The sequence below is a fragment of the Labrus bergylta genome, chromosome 8 (genome assembly GCF_963930695.1).
Source record: "Labrus bergylta chromosome 8, fLabBer1.1, whole genome shotgun sequence".
In the NCBI taxonomy this organism is placed as follows: Eukaryota; Metazoa; Chordata; class Actinopteri; order Labriformes; family Labridae; genus Labrus; species Labrus bergylta.
In genome coordinates this window covers 7,710,182-7,727,804 of record NC_089202.1, presented here as the reverse complement: position 1 = coordinate 7,727,804, position 17,623 = coordinate 7,710,182, and the positions used below count along the sequence as shown (strand labels likewise).

At 39.0% G+C, this 17,623-nt stretch overlaps 1 protein-coding gene across 1 annotated transcript; it reads left to right on the top strand.

The window, feature by feature from the left end:
* Nucleotides 1–924: 924 nt before the first annotated feature.
* On the top strand, nucleotides 925–16,921 carry LOC109984435 (transcription factor E2F3). Its single transcript, XM_065958090.1, has 8 exons — nucleotides 925–1,444; nucleotides 3,569–3,689; nucleotides 8,385–8,515; nucleotides 8,776–8,864; nucleotides 11,198–11,360; nucleotides 11,979–12,089; nucleotides 12,528–12,669; nucleotides 12,897–16,921. The coding sequence occupies exons 1-8, from the start codon at nucleotides 1,163–1,165 to the stop codon at nucleotides 13,190–13,192; spliced, it is 1,335 nt and encodes a 444-aa protein (XP_065814162.1). The 5' UTR covers nucleotides 925–1,162; the 3' UTR covers nucleotides 13,193–16,921.
* The last annotated feature ends 702 nt before the right edge of the window (nucleotides 16,922–17,623 follow it).

Here is a 17,623-nt window from a genome sequence, read left to right as displayed (position 1 = left end):
TTAAGTTTAACTAAGTGTTAAATGCTAGATAAAAAGCAGAATTAAAAGACAGCAGGATTTAAAACACACAACATTAAAGAAAGAACAATGAAAAGTAAATAAAATATATAATAATAATAATAATAATAATGATATAATTTAATACTCAAGTGCAGGTCTACAAAGTAAATCTGAATTGTACTTAAGAACAAAATTTGATTTGCTTTAGTGTTTTTTTGGGCTTTCCATGAATCTGTCATGTTTGATCAGGTCACATGCCAATACATTTCACAAAAAAAACGTAGCTCACATTTGATAAACATGGAGTTACATGTAGAGTCCAAGAAGCTGTGAATAATAAAAAATACAAAACTGCGTAAGTGTATAAATTAAAATTAAATGATCATATAAAAAATTAGTGGAGCGTATTTCGTTTTTTGGGAGGGGGTTGTATGAAATCACCTGGGTCTATTTCATTCTACATGTTATGGCAACTTGTGCATCAGTGATCTGCAGCCACATCAACCTTTAGTCTTAGTGGAAACATTGTTTTAGGGTATGATACTTGTATTCTCTGCTCTCATTGTTAACTTCACAACAGATCAAATAAAAGAGGTACATGTCTGAGGTTTTAAATAACGAGAGGGCGCAGTTGATTTCTTTGTTGTTAGAGGTTTTCTCTTCGGCACAGTTGGTGACTTGCGCCTCTCAGCGTCCTGTCAGGGAACCTGCAAGGCGTGACTGATGACGTCACCTGTTTACATCTGCCAATGAACACGTGGCGCACAGAATCCTGACCTCTTATTGGTCAATACTCGAGACGTCTGGGTGGACACTATTCCCCCAAGGGCCAATAGCGTGTAACATGTAAATTCCGTTTAAAAATTTCCCGGGAAATCTGAGTTTCGCGGGAGGGCTCTTGAGCGCGTAAACCGTATCCCTTCATTCATCAGGCCGTTTCCTGAAGCCATTTCTAGACGAGGGAGACGAGAGTTGCGCTACTTTTTAATCCGTTGCATCTGCCTAAATGCACCATCTTCAGGACAAATACTACACAAAAGTCGATGAATCAGACTCTCATCTTCACTTCTGTCTGATTATTTTTGTATCCACTGCGACGGATTAGCAGCCATAAGGGCTTGAAAGTACGGAGACAAGAAAGGGGTTACCCCGAGTACGCAAGATGAGAAGAGGGATCTCTTCGGCTCCGGACAAAGTGATTTTAGCGGGGGTCGGGGGCTCTCCTCTGGACAATAATATAATCTTAACTACTCTGTCGGATCGTTTAAACCCTGGTCAACCTAACGCTACCTTCTTTCAAATAATTACCACCCCACCACCTTGCAACGTAACACAGACATCAAATGTGTGTTTATCTGAACCTCAGATAAACAACATTTACACAACTCCGCAACAAGCTGCAGCAAACGGAGCAGGACAACGGCCCGCTCTCGGAAGACCGCCGGTAATAACCCACACGTCTCGTTTTTAACACATATACTTCAACTAGCCTGATGTTAGCTTGCTATGCTAGCCGAGCTTGTTGTTCGGGCTGCTAATGTTAGCTGCTTAGCCAGCGAGGTGGCTAACTAACTACCGCTAGCTAAGTTACCCCAAGTGGTTTAGTGAAGTGGTTTTGTTGGCTGCAGGGAGTCTAACTCTGAGTTTAAGTTAGTTTTTTGTGCACTTAAACGCAGACCTGTCATCTTACGTCGTGCTATGCTAACTTCATGGTGCTTTTGAGTCCCCCTTGCAGCCAGATGGAAATATTGGTAAGATGAGTAAGGTTAGCGTTGGCCTAGTGGCTGCTGTTTGTGTCTTAATTTTGGGGGGTTGGGGGATTGTTGGGCTAGTTGGCTCTTTAGTTAGCGCACATGTAGCTTTTCTTTTAAGCAACGAGTGGTTAAACTTGCAAACTTATGTTCATATTAGTGTCAAGAGGTTTGCTTCAGTTCGACACAACTCGAGTGATATTTCTCTCAGTCGTCTCTGCACATGCAACTTGGATGAAGCTTGAAATGTGTTAGCTCTCAAGGCTAGCAACAGTATTTGGATGGTACAAATGACTCCTCGTCGACATCCTCGACCTTATTTTTTTTGTGTTTCATGCCCCTGTTATTGTAAATAAAAGTGTTAAGGTTATGGGGCTTTTCATGCCATGGAAAGTGAAACTTGACTTTTGCTTTAGTGCTGACTTGCACGTTTCCTGTACTCTGAATCTTGCACAAACCACACTAAAGTCGTCACAGGAACATTCAGGGTGTTGGTTTTTCTCTGGCTATTTATCTTTTATGAACTAAAGCAGCCCCACAATCCAAGGCTGAAGCCACGAGCATGTAGGGGGGTTGGGGGAGATGTCTGCTGATATAAAATGGCTGACATTTTGACTGTCAACAGAGGGCATATTATTTTCTTCTTCAACTTGGGCTAAATGAAGTGAACACCTTTTTTAAAAGATGGTTATAATTGTGCACGAAATACTAAATGTCATGATAGTTTGTTGAATTATTCCCTCTCAAGAGGTTTGAGAGGGAAATGCAGTGGACCATCACCCTGGTCCTGGTGTGTTACTCCAAGAAACTACAACTGGGTGGGCTCAAGCCCCTCCTGAAGTCCAAGGTTCCACTGATTGAAGAGACTGCAAACTACCAGACCATCATGACCATTAACACTTACTGGGACTTGAATGAGGATTCAACTGGGTTATGCATAAAGCTTTCAGATTGAGGCTATAGAAACCAAAAACATGTTCCAAAAGTGGTTAAGAAGAAATGCTTCCTCAATTTTTAAACCAATAGTTAACACATACGCCTCACAAGAACTACATTAGTACAACTGATTTTGACAGGCAGTCATTGTCAATCTAATCACTGAAGGAAAGGGGGGATGGTATTGACATTTCAAATGCAGCATTATTTTAGACAATAAGCTCCTAAAAGTAGTTTTCAGAAAGATGTTGTTGATGGGGTTTGATTAATAAATGCACAGAATGTTCTGAAGGCGTCATGTACCTACTCGGTTCATTTTGTTATGGAGATATCTGGTGCCTATAAACAGGCCTGTATTAGTTTAATTTGGCATAACTATGTAATGTGATCAAAGCATTGGGTGTGAGTCACTTTTAAGCAATGTGGGTTTGGTTTGCCCCGGCCAGTGAGTTAAGAAATGTCAGCCACTGGTTTTGTGCCACATCATTAGATTGGCATTTTCTTTCCATGTGATATTGGACTTCAACTGAAGGGACTCTTATCTCTTGAACTTTATGACACAATATCAACTCCTTTATAAAAACTGAAATGGAAAAACAACTCGAGAATGATTTCCTCACCAAACTAATGCCTGAGGAGTTCAACATTAAAATGTACAAAGTAGCACACAGTTATTACACTTTCAACAGATTTGACATATAATTTGCGTTATACTTTAGATCACAGGAGATAACAGACACTGGAAAACTATGATAGAAGTAATGATGCATTCATAATCGCATATCGGTGGATCTGGCTTTGAAGTTGGGATTCTTTGAAAGCAATGTTAACGCCTATATTTGTTGTCAACTGTATTGTATTAACTGTATTACTTGTCTTAGGCAAAAAGGCGCTTGGCGCTCGATGATTCAGACCACCAGTACCAATCAGAACCAACCAGGACACCAAGAGGCAGAGGAAGTGCTGGGGTGACCAATGGGGCGAGGATAAAGACACCTAGAAGTAAGGAACTCTCCTTCACCCTCCATATACACTAAAGTCTGTTTGATTATGTAAAAAAAAAAGACATGTTCAGTGTTCTCATTCAGTTTAAAACAGTGGACATTGTTCTGGTCCAGACATAATCAAGTAGGACAACCATTCAGTTCTCACTTTTAAGTGGAAGGTTTAACTCTGCTCTTAAAACAACATAGAAATTTAACACTCATTTAAAATAAGTAAATCGTAAAATCCAGTGAATAGTTATTCGAACCTTAATACCTATTTTTTCATCCAAAAAGTTGGCTGCATCTTATACACCGGTGCGACTAATGTATCAGTATAAAATGCTGTCTTTACTGTGGGTGCCGCCACCACCATCCAGTGTTTCCCACAGGATTTCATGAGGCTATGGTGGGGGGACACCAAACCCTCTTGGGGGGGTCCGGGGGCATGCACCTCCGGGAGAAAAATGTTTGCATTTTAAAGTTAAATGCATAAATCTTGTGCTCTTGCAGAGCACTTAGCTAAATGAATGTAAATAAAAAGTGAATTTGCGGTATACAGTTCCTTCTCCTCTTTCAGTTATGATTATCGTTCCTCTCCAGCCTCTAGCAGATGATCAATTTTACTTTTTGTTTCTTGTCCGTCCACTTGCATGCGCAATGGCACGTTCCAGACTCTCGCTCGCCCGTATAACTCTCTCTCTCCCTCTCAAGTGAGGTCCATGGACCCACCTTTATCTTTAAATGCATGTTTTTGACAGAATGAGGAAGAGAAAGTCTTGAAAAAAAGGTCTGATCTAATGCTAAGACTTATAAGTAAACTTAAAGTGCAGTTTTTCAAGACAACAGGTGAGCAGCTGAGCGGTGCAGTTTTAACGGGGTAAACTGTACTTTAAATGTTCTTATGCGGGCCGCCACAGTCTAGTTAATTAATGGGAAACACTGCCATCACATACTGTGCACGACTTGACTTGTTTGGAAATTCTTCCACATTCATTGTGTATTGCAAACTGATTAAACACTGTGCTGGGAAAGATAGCGACACAGACCAGGCTGGCTGTGCTGCTTTAAACATCTTTTCTCGGTCACAAGCTCATAATCATGCATTTCCAGAAAACAGGGTTATATTGATCCGTAAATAAACCTTTTCGAGTGCTCTTTTGATTGAATATATTTAAATTACAGAGTGACCAGCGGAGTCAGGCAGAGCACTCACAAGCTTATCTCACAACATTCACTGCAGACTGAGAGCTCAACTGCTGTACTGTAGCTAGTAGTAGTGCAGAAAAAGGGACTGTACTAAAAGAGCGACACAGCTGTACAGAAAACAGCACGTTGTCGACTTCGGTGAACACAATTAAAATTGTGCCGCAGGAAGACAGTTTAAACTTTTTTTCTGTTTGAGAGACCTTCAAAAACAGAATGCATCTCATACATCAGTGTGACTTATATTCCAGATTTCACAATATTATATTTAGTAATACTTGTGCTTTATATTCTTCCTGTATTAGTTGTGTCAAAAACAGATTTATCATCTGATTTGGCTTTTTTTCACACAATACAAAACTTACTTCCCCATTCTGCCTGATTAATTTATTTATACAGTTGTGACAACACAAAAAACAAAACTAAATGACCCCGCATTATCGTGCCAGATGGCCCCTGACTCACTATTTAGTCCTTTCAGTTCTATGCTGCATGGTCTTCAGAAATATGACTGGAACTGAAAAAAGAATCAGAATTTATTCATAAGTTATTTATTCTTTTGCAGTTTAATATGTTGGAGATACCTGAGAGACAATTTTGGACCCTGCTAGCTTGAGATCACCCTTTTATGTAAATCACAAATTTACAGCTGGTCATAATTGTTCGATTTACTTCCAGTATTTCCTGATTTGGAAAAAGAACGACAGTGACTCAGCTTTAGTTCCTCAGCACTGCAGCTTTTAATGTTTCCAATACAAAGACACCACACAAACTTTCTGAAATGAGCACAAAACTGACCAGAGAGAGTATTTATTTCTGGTTCTGCAGCAAGTTCGAGTGAGCTGATCGGAGAACGCAGGATACTATCTGGAGAATTCACCTAGAGCCAATAGCAGTCGGAGTGACGTTTATATACTGTGACTGCTGCATGGTGCTTAGTATATACATGTGACCGCTACGATCTCCGTGCATGAAATTAAACAAATGCATTATGTTTTCTGTTGGTCAGTATGTTGTTCTTCGCTCTTTTGTTAATAGTGTGATTTCGCTGAACTACACGTAGCATTGATATAAAGTCAAATATTGTCATTATAGCGTTGTATAGCAGACTCAGCTTCTTCGTCCGCTACTTCTGCGTCGTTTTTAACATCCTGTCTTACCTCAGGAGACTCGCGCACCCCCTCCCGTCTGACAGGGAGGAGCAGTCCTCCTGAAATGATCTAGATGATTTTAGGAATACAGATGTGAGAACGGCTTTATTTTTTTAAATCTTTTTTGTATTTAATTGTTAAATATACTACCAGTGAAGATTCTGAAATTATTATAAAAAAAAAAAAATCAGGTTTACAGGACAGTGTCTTTTGCTGCATGAATCATTATTAACAGGACAGCATCTCTCTCCCTCTCTGTAGCCCTTTTCAGACTGCGTAACAGCCGTCATCTTGTCTTTGTACATTCAAATTGATTCCTCAACAGCTTAGAATTTGTGTCCCAGTCTGAATTAGCATTGCATTACGGAGTTGTGGAAGTACAGCACATTGAAAGCTCCACATACAGACACAGTCAGATAAGTTCTAACACAAAGTGCTACACTGCCCCGCTTGCTCATCTATCTCGCCCTGTAACGCCTCTGTTACTAACTCTGAAGACAGTATAGAGGGGTAGAGGGGGGATCACTTTGTCTCTCTCGCTCTCTCTCTCTCTCTTCGTTCCCCCATTATGCCTCTGCAAATTGTCAAAACTTTTGCCTAATCCCTCCTTTAACCAAACATGAGATTCCAGTAAAACAAACAAGAGGTCAATTCTTAAATGCATCAGCATGTGTCACATATTTAATCTAATTCTGGATGTTTGAATTTGTGTATTTCTTGACATTTTAGTGCACAGGGTCTGAAATTAACGTTTTGACTCACCGGCCAAGGTGGCAGGTAGATGAAAAATTTCACTGGCCAAACACATTTTTTACCCGCCAAATTAACAAATTGTGTTTTTGTGTCCTATACACATCTGTTACAGTACATTTAATTGAGAAGGGATTATGGTCTGTTTAATCAATAACAGATTTAAGTCACGGATTCGATCATTTTATCAGATCGGGAAATTGAGAATTTGTAAAAAATATATCTGCTATATATATATATATATATATTTTTTTTTAAATGTATTATTTGTAGGCAGTAGGTCTCAGTGTGCCCTGCGATGCTCACAGTCATGACAGCAGAGAGAGTAGAGACAAGTAGCTGCAGCAACATCTAACGCGCTTCATACTTGTAGCATAGTTTTTATGACTTTTTGATAAAACATTTACCCGCCCTGTGGCGGATAGCCCTCTGAAAAGTACTCGCTAAAAACGGAAAATCTACCCGCATTTGGCACTTGGCGGGTGTTCATTTTGGACCCTGCAAGTGCATAAACAAAAGAAAAGAAAATCATGTGTCAACTACATATGAACTATCCATATGCTTCTTTTATGAAAAGCTAATATAGTGCAGTACCCAGTAACTGAAGTCCACATGTGCAAATGAACAGTTCTTTCACATATTTTCTCCCTCTCGAATGCATTTAAAGAAAACACTAACATATTGTTCAGTAAATAAATCTTGTGCTCTTTTGATTTAAATAGTCCTATATTAAAGTTAAAGAGTGACCAGCGGAGTCGGGCAGCACGAATCAGGGGGCTATAAATACTTGCCAACTTTCCCTGTAGGCTGAGAGCTAAACTACCGTACTGTCGCTAGTAGGAGTGCAAACGCCACAAAGCGAAAAGAGATGGTATTAAAAGAGCAACACAGCTGCTCGCAAACTGCACGTTGTGGACTTTGCCTACATGCCGATTTATATTGTGTTCAGCAGACAGTTTAAACCTTTTTTTCTTTCTGGGAAACCTCCAAAAACCGATTGGTCTTATATACTGGTGCGACTTATATTCAAGATTTTACGGTAGTTAACTGTGATGATTTAAACTGGGGTAGTGCATAATAGTGTAACCCATTAGCTGCTGTCCCTAGTTTAGTCTTTGAGACCATCCCTTTAAAAGGGACCTTTTTAAACAAGGCTCACCGTGTCCTACTACTTGTTGACTTACACTAAACTAAGTGATAAAGTCTGCAGGACATGCATCATGCATGATCCTCACATGTAGTCACAGTTTCAAGCAGCACTGGAACAAGGTGCTACTGAGAGAGAATACACTCTTGTACTCTCAAAAAGCAGAAGCATCACATGCAAACTATGCATGCTCAGTGGTCTATTCCTCCTGTGCTCTAGTGACGGGCTATGCTAATGTGATATCAAACTGAATCTCCTTTTTTAGAATTGTAAAAAAAAACAAGATACTGGCATGTTTTCTTCTTCCAATCAAGTAACAGAAAAGTTACAGCCTTAACTGGTCACGTTAGTTTTTTCACAATATATATGTTTAAACCATTGATTGACAGCCCTTTGATGTTATTGCATGAATTTCAATGGTCCTATTCTGTATTTAATCATTGCTCTGCTTGCATCATAGCGCCAAAGTCTCCACCAGAGAAAACGCGGTACGACACTTCCCTGGGCCTGTTAACAAAGAAGTTTGTGGAACTCCTCGCTCAGTCTTCAGATGGCGTTCTGGACCTCAATCTTGCCGCTGAAACCTTGCAGGTAATTTCACATTCAAAGTAGTTGAATAGAAAATATAAAGAAGCAACCTAATAATAAAATACATTTCTTTAACACTGTAAGTGATGCTGACAAAACTGTTGAACTATTCTTAATACTGGCAACATTGGGGGGGGCATCATGAATGTCTATAACAGTTCAAAGCTTTGATACCGATGTTTGGGATTATTCCCCCTCTCCGCCCCCAACATTTAAATCAACCAACAAATAAAACCAATGAAACTTATATCCTCCACCCTCAGGTACAGAAAAGGCGGCTGTATGACATCACCAATGTGCTAGAAGGTATTCACCTCATCAAGAAGAAATCAAAGAACAACATTCAATGGATGTAAGTGGTTCTTCTCTCTACATATCTGGTTTTTCATCTTGTTACAGAGAACGTTTATTATTCCTGGTGACCCAAGCATCTGTTAAAACTAGTCTTTGTATTTTTAAGTTTCTTCATGAAAGGATGAATTAAACACTGACATGTTCGGTTTCTCATGGTTTTCCTACTTCTCCAGTACTTAGTATCCCTCTCTTGTTTTTCAATGAGGGCACCGAACAGAGCAGACAAATGTCCATAGTTCGAGCTAGTTCCTGCACAAGTAAGGAGCAACTATGTTGGTTTCTCATGTTAAAACACCAAGGTTGCATATCTGTGTTTGTTGGGAGTCAAAAGTCTTTGTGTGTCTCTCTCAGGTTGGTGTTAAATAAATGTTGTGGTTTTAAAAGTTTTTGTTCAGCAAACAAACTGATAGTATAGAGTGAGAGAGACGATTAACTGAGATGAGCACTCTGACCTATGAAGAATCTCTGATGCTCCTGGAAACATGTCAACACTGCAGATACACTTGTGCCTTAAATTTAACGGCGGATGTTTGCTGCAGTGTCATTCTCAGATTTGTCTGTAGTTAGTGACGCTGCAATCCGATGTCCATTTCTGCGGCAGAATGTTTATTTTCTACGTCTTATTTCTGGTTTGTGGCTTTGATTCAGTGCTGGTAACCTTTGAGCTGCGCTGCTCATTTGTATACATTTTCATTCATGAGGTGCTTTGCATTGACTGTTTATGGTTGAATTTGGGCGTGTAGAGGGTGGCTTATGGGGGCTGAATCACATGCGGAACATGTCTATCGTTCTATAAAGGGAGCATTGCATGCCGGTGTGTGTATGAATGGTTTTATAAATCTGAATATTTTGGGGCGAATGTCATTTCTGAGTTTTAGCTGCACGTACACTTTTATTACAGGTTCTACGCTCTGTTTTATAAATGAGACTCCTGAGCTGTTTAAATGTTTCTTTATAGGTTTATGAGATATACAACATTTCAAATTGAAGGCCTGGTTTTCCTTTTCTGGGGTGAAAATGATTCAGATAACTCTACAGATACAATGGTTTTTTTGGGGCTTTTTGTGCCTTTAATGGATAGAGAGGACAGTGGATAGAGTCGGAAATCAGGGAGAGAGAGAGTGGGGAATGACATGCGGGAAGGAGGCCACAGGCAGGAGGCGAACCCGGGCCGCCTGCTTGAGACGACAGCCTCCATACATGGGACGCGCGCACTAACCACTGCGCCACCAGCACCCCAGATACAATGTTTTAATTCATCTTTCCTTCTGTATTGCAGTGATTAGAAGCCCATTAGTGCCATACAGGGGTTATTTTAGGTTACAAGTACAATCCCATCTTTTATTCACAATAATATCTGCCTTAATGTATGACAAGCAATGGTACATAAATCTGTTATGAACAAAAACCAACAAAAATTGCATGTAGCTAAAGTGATTTTATTTTTCAAATGACTGCACCAAATAACAAACAATCATCAGGGTTGAGTGAAACATGTGGAAGCAGAAAACCTGAGTTATACTGAGCTGCAGCGCGGCATGACAGAAGTTAATGTTTATGACGATTCTTTTGGAAATTAAGCGGGGTACAGACTACAAGCTAATCCGGCCGATTTTTGCCCAATTTTTATTTCCTCAGTGGGACGTGGCAGTCTCAAGTTTGGAAATGGCCGGCTTGGCTTCTGAGAATTGTGATATCTAACTCAAAATCAACTTTCCTTGTCTTTGATCTTTGATTTTATACACCAATATAATAAAAATAATGCTTCTTTCTTTAATACTATATCACATTATACTGAAATTGACATAAAAGACCAACATTTACCATCACATCAATCATTTCAATGTATCATATTTCTTTCTTATTTACAGTATTCCTAGAATATTCATATTTATTACAATTTATACAAGGTAAACAATATTCACAAGTATTTGAAAAAAATCAAGAGAAAAATGTAAAATGAGGTAAGGCAGACTTGAACATTTTGAATGTTTATATTTGCCTAGGTAAGCCACTGGATGTGTTAACGCTTGTAATGTAACAGTTAGGTTATTTCTATCTTACTGGCAGCATGAGTGAAAGAACAAGCCTAATGTTAGATTCTTTTAAACGTTTGCACAGTAAATATTGATTAATTAGCAGACCACTTTAGCAGCACTATGCTAATATAAACAAGGTCGTAGTTAGCAATTCTTTAGTTGTCAGCTAATAAAGGACTAGATGGTTTTTCTCATGCCTGCATTGATGATAAAGTATCGCTTCAGGAGCCAGGGGTTTCTTCTCCAGAGCTGTGTCTGAATAGTATTGGTTTTATTTCACTCTCACTCACAGGGGCTGCAGTCTGTTGGAGGTAGAGGGAGCACTGAGCCAGAGACAGATACTGACAGCAGAGGTTTCTGCACTGGGAGAAGAAGAGCACAGACTCGAACAACTCATCCAGAAATGCAGCCTGGACATGAGGCATGTGAGCGACTTGCAAAGCAACCAGAAATATCCTTTTGATGTGAGCTGACATGTAATATAAAAGTTAAAATGATTCTTCAGTTACTTCTTTTGACTGAATTTTCATAATTCTTTTGGCTAAAAAAAAATAATGAATGGCAGTGGTGGAAAAACGTTAGTGTGGTGCTTTGTATTGACTAAAATGAAAACACTCACCAAAGGCTCATCAATAAATGTCTTGCTATTTTTGCCTCACTATTTCCACTTACTAACAAGCTAACAATCTCTGATAAGTGAGAAAAGCAAGAGCCAGTCCCTTACTGAGCTCTCCTTTCTCATTCATCATCCATGTCTATAGAAGTGACAAAAGGAAAATGGAAACAGGGCATATGGGTTAAAACAGCTTGTTGTGTTTCTTGCAGCTCCCAACACTCAAATAGGAAACGATTGAATCAAGCTGATTTTGTTGCTGACGCTCACTCACTTCAATATATTGGTGTATAAAACTTTGAATGGCTTATTTAGCTTGTAACACTAGTATGTGTAAGTGTGTGGTACTGAAATCACCTCTGCATTTTTAAGGTTTGTACAAAGCTTCCTTATCTTTTTGTAAGTATGACATTTACTGACATTGAAGTGCTCTTTCCTTAACCCTTTGTTCTCCACATATGCCTATGTAACATACCAAGACATCAAACAGCTGGGCAATCTCAGAGATCAGACTGTTATTGTTGTGAAAGCGCCCACAGACACCAAACTTGAAGTACCAGACCCAGACGAGGTATGTGTTCATGCACAAAAAAAACACACAAGCCAGGGTTTCATCGTTGTTGTGATGACACTTCTTATTGGACTGTGATGTGTGTAAATGTGGGTAAATTATCTTGCCAAGAGCCCATTAGTATGGAAACCAAATGTTGGTACAGGACCTTCTAGTCTGGAATGATATGAATAGTGTTTTTATGTTTGATGCACATTAAATTTAAATTTTCTTTAAATTCCCAACTTGTTGCTCAAAATACACATGAACAAGCAAACTTAAACTTGCAAGTTTCTGCTAATCTGATTGGCTGCCTCATGAATTGTTACACTACTTCTTATGACACCAGCTTTGGGCATCAGAAATAGTTAGTCTTTCTTGTAAAGCTTCAATAGATCCTAATTATCCCTCAAATCAAGTGTAATCCTGTTGAAATTCTGATGTTTCTCCCCTGTCCAGAGTTTATCCATCCACCTGACCAGCACCAAGGGTCCTATAGAAGTCCTGCTGTGCCCTGATGATGAGAACGACTGCAAGAGTCCTGTAAAACACAGCAACATGGACATCAACGGGAACTCGCCTTTCCTCAAAGTCATTCAAGGTTTGTATGAGTAACTCCCACACACAGCAGCATTATTGACTGTTACTGGAATGTGTAACATAAGGCTATTTCAGAGGAAAACAAACCATCATTGATGAGTATGAAAGGTGCAACAAACATTTCAACATGGCTACTTTTTTGGCCTACGAAGTCATGATAGGTAGGAACTTCCTTGGTTATGGTGAGTTAGTAAGTAACTCCACTTTTCTTTCTTTTTTCCTTCACAGACACTGGCTGCACAACCACTTCTCCCAGTCCCTCGCTGGCTCCACCTCCTCCTTCCGCCGCCGTCTCCGTCACTACTCTCTCCCCCCTCTCATCCCCTTACACCAGTCTTCTACAGCAGACAGAGGATCAGATGCCTTCGGCTCTCGGACCGTTCTTAAACCTTGGCCCCCCTCTTCTGGACCAAGACGACTACCTTTTAGGTTTGGGAGACGACCAGGGAATCAGCGACCTGTTTGACGCCTGTGACTTTGATAAAATGCCCTCTCTTGGCCTGGATGATCTCCTGTGCAGCTAGCATTAGGTAATAGAAACTTCAAATTATGAGCATGGGAGAGAGAGATGGGGAAAAAGTCTGGGTTTTGATGCCTGTCACTGTAGATGGTGGGCGCCAATTCTTAATAAATGGAAAAGAAACAGAGGGCTTTTTCGGTCCCAGTGGGACTAAAATCCAGGTTTTTTCAAGGTGTGCGAGATAAACAGTTTTGCATGACTTCACACCAAGACACCACTGGTCAGTGCTAACACGTATCTAATTGTCTTTGTCTCAGGCTACGTTAGGCCCCTGGTGTAGCTTGGGACATCTTAAAGCCTTTGACGTCTGTGTTGGAAAGTATCAATGGTGAGGGGAAGGATATCCACCTGTTTGAGAGATTAACTAAGAAGCAACTTAGAGGAAAACGACCCCACAACACCTGGCATCACCTGGTTATTTGGTAAAGTGAAAATGCACCCGAGATGCACAGATAAGATTCCCCAAAGCCCTCCGTAAAATGGCAGGGTTTTTTATTGTTAGAATCTGAGAGGATCCTGTTGCATTCTTAAGTATTTTCAGCTGTCCAAGTGAGTTCAGTTGCCTATCCTTCAACATCTCCTAGGAAATGAGATGTGTTGATGCTGACTGTTTTGGGGGCTGAAGGATTCCTTTCTATTTGCATCTTTTCAATCTGCACATGACGGCTCTTTCAGCTGGCTGTTCGATGGGCATTCTGTGTGTCCAAAGTGTAGAGACATTTAGAAATCAGAAGGAGTGTAAGAAGGAAACGGGTAAATATGGGTGCACACCATTATTTAAGACTACAAATGAAAGGTAAGAAAGGATGCGCCTCCACAAACACTTGTCAAGCTAGTCGTGCTATCTGGCCTCATGTTCAAAACATTAGAAAATATTTTGTACATTTAAGCACTGTTTAGACATATTGTGCATCATAGAAGTTCAAGTACTGTTTTAAGTGCACATGATGTAATTATCTATTTTAAAGAACACAGTTTGGTATGGTGTTTTAAATGTACAAAACATAGTTACCTTATGGCTGGTAATTAGTTTGATCCCCGTGCACACAGTTTCTCTCTTTGCTGTATCTTCTATATTTTTAAAGAGTGCAACAGGTTAAACTGTAAAGGGACCTGTTGTTAACCTATTCACCTATCATTATCAACCAGTTATCTACTGGTTAAGTTTGCAATTTCATATTAATTACCCTTAAAAAAATAAAAAGTTAAATTAATTTTTAAAAGCCCCAACATAGAGAAAGTGCCAACAGCACAGAAAAAAAGTCATTATGCCTCTTACTTTAACTCTTACTGGAAATATTTATCAATACCTTGTGAATTCAGGACCCACACTTTTTCTTGATTTTCCCTGTCTATTCAATCTTCATCGGCCAATAGCTGCCATCACCAGACTTCCCCTAATGCCTCAACACTTTGAAGTGCTATTCATAAAAAAAAAAACTTTGAACCACTGATGACTGCACCGACTGCTTGGTGTGCACTAAAAGAAGTATAGGAGACAAGATCAGAGCATATTTTTCTTTTTAAGGTTGACTAAACGTTGAATTTTTATAGATTTTAAAAACTGTAGAACTAACGATAGATATCACAGTCATCCAAACAACAGGGGGCCCCATGTTGGCAACTAATTTATACTTCAGCATGTAATGAAGGGCTTTTTTTCTTTTTCTAGGTAATAAAAAAAATGAATTTAAAAAAAGGGTAAAAAAAGAAAAATGTATGTTTTCTGAAAAAATCAGTGCAACCAAGCTATGTTGCATACAATGCCTGTGAAAACTGTCATCAACTCAGGCGACTGAGACAACTCAACTCGGTGTCTTAATAGTGTTTGATCAGGACAGGACAGCTAGAGAACCTGCAAACTAAGCTGTGGGGGGGTGTGATATCTTTCTCTAGGTTTATCAAACATCACTTCTTTTCACCTCTGATAGCTTCTGTTCGATTACATCCCTGATAACAAAACACAAACATCTTGTATGAAACCCTGGCTTTTAAACTAGAGACGCCTGCTCCTGCAGGTGGTATTGCTGCTGTTAATGTTGACCCCCACCCAGCTTGATTGATGTGCGCTTGAGTAAGTCCGTGTGCAGAGTGTGAGAGATATGTCAAAAGATCCAGCTTGCTAAAGAGTAAGCCTGCCATGTGTAAATTGATGTACAGTTTTCTAAAAATTTTCAGTGCACAAGGTACTGTAGGCTACCTCCCACTAAATGTTGGACAATAGTTATAGGGCATAAATGCCTTAGAGTGTGTGTGTGTGTGCGTTTGTGTGAATCTCTGAATTCCCTTTTGTCATAGAAAAAAAATTAATCTTATATTATTTCAATGTGATGTTGGATTTTACATCGCACTTTTCTTTACTGATATGTGCAAGATTTCACTCATGCCCTGAAGTATAAAAGAGTTTGCCTTTGCTCTTCAAACAGTGTCATGCATCTTGAATAAGAACATTTTGGTTGCACAATTGTTGGAAAGAGAAGTGTACAAATTGAATGCAAATTTGTTTGTTTATTCAACCTGTTTCATAAGTTATTTAGTTTTTTTCTTTTGTCAGTGTTATTTGATAAAATACAGAGCATTGCTTTGATGCAAAATTGAAAGACGCATGCAGTCAATATTTCATCGGCATCTTATCTGCTTATTCCTGGTGTTTCTGGACATGAGATATTTTTCGATCTCTAAAATCACAGCTGAACCAGGATCAGTGACTGGACTCCTCTGCTGTTTTGTGTAGGAGGCTTTGCTTCTGTGACACTGTGTGTCCGTTTTATGTTGATTTAAGGGAGTCTGTTAAACTTTTTTTTTTTCTTCATTTTTGGTTCCCTTGCTTTGAGAGTATTCAAACATAATTTTGACTTTGCAACAATCCAAGCCCAATACAATAACTGAAATTCACCCATTGACTTGATTAAAGCTCACATCATAAGTAGAAAGAATTGAATTATTTGGACAGATATTTTGTGACTCAAAGAACAATTGTCCTATTTATACAAGTTTGCTTTATGTGTATTTATCAAAGATTTAAGCCTGATATATTTTCCATTTGGTTCACTTGCCACAGTTTGGTGGACTAACCTTTAATATTCGATTTTCTGCCATCCTATCTCAAGCACTCAGAATCTGGTCACAAAGTTTATCCACTTTTACATAATGGAAACCAAATGTTTTGAAATATTATCCCTTAGAAGAGAATTTAATGAAAATTCAACCAATTCAATCGCTAGCAACATTACATTCTGAAGATGTTTTAAGAGTGACACTCATGTTTGATTCTTAAGTGGGATTAGAATTTACAGAAAGTTATCACTAGGCTAAATGTGATATTGATGTAGTCTTCCTGCTCTTTTTCTATGCTTATTCTTAAGCTGTTACCAAATACAATGTACTGATCTGTAAAGGTTGTGTAAAAGGTAAACTATTTGGAAGGAGGGAATTGAAAAACAAATTATGATACTGCTGCCTGTTTCCACTGAGGACTGTACAAAATTGCTGTTATTAGACATTACCCTCTTTTTTGGAGTTTGAATACATGAGTGAAAGTATCATTGTGCTGTTGAATGTTTAAGGTGAACTAATGTGATGAATTTTGATGTGTGTTATTCAGTTATACATTTTTCTTTAACATCTGTTAAATGAGGAATTTTCTGTCGGGGGAGGGGTGGGTGGTCAATGGATCTGTTTTTGTACTATGGGTGTTTGTAATTGAAATTTGAATAAAGGCAATATAAATATAGCTTTTTTTTATTTATATCTTTACATGCAACAATGCACTGCAGTGATAAATAACTACAGCAAAACATTTTGGACATAACATTTAAGAAAAGTGCTGTGGGCTTCATTCACCAATATCTTAGTGAGGGGGAAAATGATCAGAAAAGGGCACGTTCGCTGGTCTCGGACTTGTTTGCTCCTTTTTTTTGGGTTAAGATGAATGCTTATGCCCTATAGTTGAAAGCTTGTGCTCATTGGTCCTTATTAAGACAGGTACAGCTGCTGCCATTCCCTATGTAGGGCATAATACTGCAGATGTACACAGAAATTAAAAAACGGTCAGCAATGTTTAAACTAAAATATTGACAGTGGAGCTAAGGATGCAAGGAGGGGGCTCATAGGAAATGTGATTATTTTTGCAACATCTTTGCACCCAGGTCCTCATCAACTGTCCCATGTCTGATATCAGATGTAGGCTACTGGATAAACAAAACTGAATAGTCCACATGCACACAGGTAGTTTAAACACTGGCCACAGTTTCTGAGACACTTGAGGGTGAAAAATATCCTTAAAAAAACATACGTATGGATAGAAACCTGTATATATTTATAAATTATGATTTCCTTTACTGAAACCAATTGTAAGCTATACGTGATCACACTATAATATAGCGCCTCGAGATCAATACAGTTTAAAAAAAAAAATATATTTTGCAAAACCACT